A 3555-nucleotide genomic window follows, 5' to 3' on the forward strand; every position below is an offset into this window, starting at 1 on the left:
ATAATTTTGGATCCAACAACTAGTGGGTTGATAAGAGATCAGATTGTGAAATGAGACTAAAGCCATGGAAAAAGGGACATGAGGGAAACCTAACCTAGTTGACTGGAGATCCCAAGATCTAGGTTCGATAGGCCAACTTAATCATGAACCGGAGGGTAGTCATTGTGGGGGCGTAGCTAATATATATTTTTATATATAAGCTAGTTTATATGTTTCATATATCCCCCTAAAACTATAAAAGGGTGTTTAAATACGTCCTAGTCCATTCCTATAATATTCAGTGACATTGTTATGAGGTTAAGCATAATATGTGGTTTTATGATTTGGGTAAATCATAGTAAACCATAATGCTTTTAATTATTTAAAGGGAAATCACCTATGCTGGAGAGAAGTGTGGTCGCTTCGAATGGAATTAGGTCATAATTCCTAGAGCTCCCGCAGAACCAGAAAAGTGCTCCATGGCCATTATTGGAGACGAAAATGAGGAGATGACCCGGCTAGGGAAAGTATTGTGTGAATGCATATTGTCGTTTACACAAATGGGGGGTTGTTCAAGGACATCACGTCTACAAAACCCTAGTAGGCTAAGTATGCTTCACAAAGGAAGGTTCAAAGGCTACACCTACCTATCCTGCAATACTCGACTGTCGAGTTTTCATCGGGGAATTTTGTGTGTTTTAATCGATCTCCATTCATGTGGGGGATTGTTGGAAATTTTAGTGAAAATGAGTTTTTCACTAAATATTTTGGACATCAATAATATTTATATATGTGTTGTATGGTTTGTGTTCAAACTATGTCCAAATAGAGCTAAGATGAATGAGATATCGAAGCTTGAAGTTATATGTTTGGAACAAACAAAGATTATTAAAATGGATTAGTTTTGTTAACTTGTCCCACATAGGTGGGATGACAAAACTTAAAGTGGTTTATAAGGAGGAGCACTCCTTGTATATTGTTTCCTTAAAGACAAACACTAGTGGGGACCCTAAAGGGTGCGGAGCACCCTTACTCGTGCACATATGCGCGCGTGCCGTGGGCTATAGGCCCTATGTAGTGCACTTTGAACTTCGCACATCGCCTTTGTATTTTTGTCTATGAGCGCGTGGTCAGATACATGGCGGGTCCGCTTTTGGCGCACCCTTGGGTGGCGTAGGCGGATGCCATGGCATGTCGATGCGGCGCGAGCTCCTTAAGTGCATGGCGCACGTCATTGGCTAGGGCGGAGAGTGCAGGTGGCGCACGAGTATGGACGGCGCATGACCAGGTGGCGTCCTGGTATGCGGAGTGGCATCCGTGTTGCGCATGACTCCTTATAGGCGCGGGTCTGAATGTGGTACGCCTTTGTACGCACGATACGGTTCAGCCAGTCAACTCGGTCTTCACCGGTTACTAGAATGTCATGAATTTACATGACAGTTTTGACCACTTTAATTCTGTTTTAATACAATTGAAACATGTTTATTACAAGATTGATTACCTTGTAATTAAAACATTAATTATAATTAAATCTTGTTTATTATAAGATTTATTGCCTCGTTAATTAGAGAATTAAAGGCAAGGATTGTTTCAATTTTGTGAATGTGTATATACTAGGTTATCACCCGTGGTACCCACGGGTTGATTTATTTTTAGGATATTATTAATTATTTATTATTATTTGTAGGGATTCTTAAATAAAATTTAAGAGGATATACATACATTGATTCAATTCAATGTTAAACGTATATTATCATTGAAATATTTTTTCATAGATATTGAAAAAAATTTGATAATATATCTTTGTTAAGTACATTTGTATTTTTGTAGTAACCTACAAATCATTGTATAATATTTACATCATTAAACCTTGCCTTATTTTGACTCCTAAAAGTGCAACATATAATTGTACGTGTGTAAAACGAAGCGTTTTTAGAAAACAACCGAAAAATCGATATCGAATGTCACTTTGTTTGGTTTATAGTATTTGCGAATAAAATTCAAATATAATGTAAAAAAAACTTCATAACTAAATATCTACTATATTAAAAAAAAAACTGTAATTAAAATTACATCACAAGTTACCAAATATCTCCTTGTAGACCACATTCGATGTCTGCTTCGAAGGTTTACCATCAGCATCATACGCTAAAATTTTGACACCTTCTCTCGTCTTCACTCTCGATAAAGCAACGTACAACTGGCCATGACTAAAAACTGGATCCTTTAAATATAGCCCAACTCTTGATAAAGACTGACCTTGACTTTTGTTAATTTTCATAGCAAAACATACTGATAACGGAAATTGCCTTCTTTGAAACTGAAACGGTATCTTCTTGTCAGAAGGAATCATTGAAATCCTTGGAATATAAACTCTAGTGCCAATATTCCCACCTGATATTACTTCAGCTTCAATAACTCGTTTACCGAGAAAGGTTATTTGAAGTCTAGTTCCATTACATAGACCACTTTGTTGATCAATGTTTCGAAGAAGCATTACAGGAACACCAACTTTAAGAACCAACCTATGATTAGGTAAACCGGCTATTTTGAGAGCATTCAAATTATCAGCAGAATACAGATCTTGTTGGAAAGAATCAAGTACTTGCTCAGTTTGACAGATACTGTCAGAGCTCAAATACTCTTTTTCTTCACCCGGAAATAACGAAAGTAAACGATCATTAATTTCATGAACAACTTCATTTTTTGGTGCTAAAATAGCTCTCTCAGAAAAGAATCCAGATTTTTTGTAATTTTCTAAAATTGAAGGATAAACAAAGTCGATTAAACTTTGTATTGGATCGTCCGAATCGGTGATTGCTAAGTCATCCGGTATCTCTATAAGTGCTTCACCATCATTTTCTGAACCAACGTTTCCTTCACCAATATCAAGTAGCCATGTTGCAAATTTCTCAATAGACTCAACGTTAGATGTTTGAGCTCCAACTGTCAACCTCATGTTTTTTGTTAATTTTAAAACCTTGCATTCTGACCATATATATGAAGAAGTCAAAGAAGCATTGACAATTTGTTGTCTGGTACCATTAGGAATGACCGGGAGGATCTGTCTAAAGTCCCCACCAAAAACAATAACTTTACCCCCAAATGGTAGTTCAGAATGGTGACCCATAAAAGACGATAAAACGTCTTTCATTGTTCGATCTAGTGCCTCAAAAGCATGCTTGTGGACCATAGGGGCTTCGTCCCATATAATCAAATTTGCCTCTTTTAGTAGGTCAGCAACATCATCGTTTGGCTTAATGTGGCACATGGAGTCTTCTGTCAAGTTAATGGGGATTTTAAACCTTGGGTTCATTGTTTGGAGATACGAGATGAGAGGATCTCATAAAACTATTAGAAACATTCACAACATATTTTAGAGGAGTACTCTAAAATATATACAACTTCTTTTCATGATTTTCCAATAACACCAAATTAAACCCGGTGTAATCTCGGGCGCGAGAGTCATCTCTGGCAGTACAACTACTGCTTCGGTTGTTGTATCCTGGAAACAGACCGTCTGAGAGGAGGTGCGGAATCTGTTTTAAGGGCCTCGTGTTTAACACGATCCTCAAC

The 3555-nt window shown here is 37.3% G+C and overlaps 1 protein-coding gene across 1 annotated transcript; it reads right to left on the bottom strand.

Annotated features, from left to right (window-relative positions):
- Positions 1-2053: 2053 nt before the first annotated feature.
- Positions 2054-3295, bottom strand: LOC110923902 (ATP-dependent DNA helicase PIF1-like). Its single transcript, XM_022167954.1, has one exon. The coding sequence runs from the start codon at positions 3293-3295 to the stop codon at positions 2054-2056; it is 1242 nt and encodes a 413-aa protein (XP_022023646.1).
- Positions 3296-3555: the final 260 nt, after the last annotated feature.

The sequence above is a fragment of the Helianthus annuus genome, chromosome 17 (genome assembly GCF_002127325.2).
Source record: "Helianthus annuus cultivar XRQ/B chromosome 17, HanXRQr2.0-SUNRISE, whole genome shotgun sequence".
Classification (NCBI taxonomy): domain Eukaryota; kingdom Viridiplantae; phylum Streptophyta; class Magnoliopsida; order Asterales; family Asteraceae; genus Helianthus; species Helianthus annuus.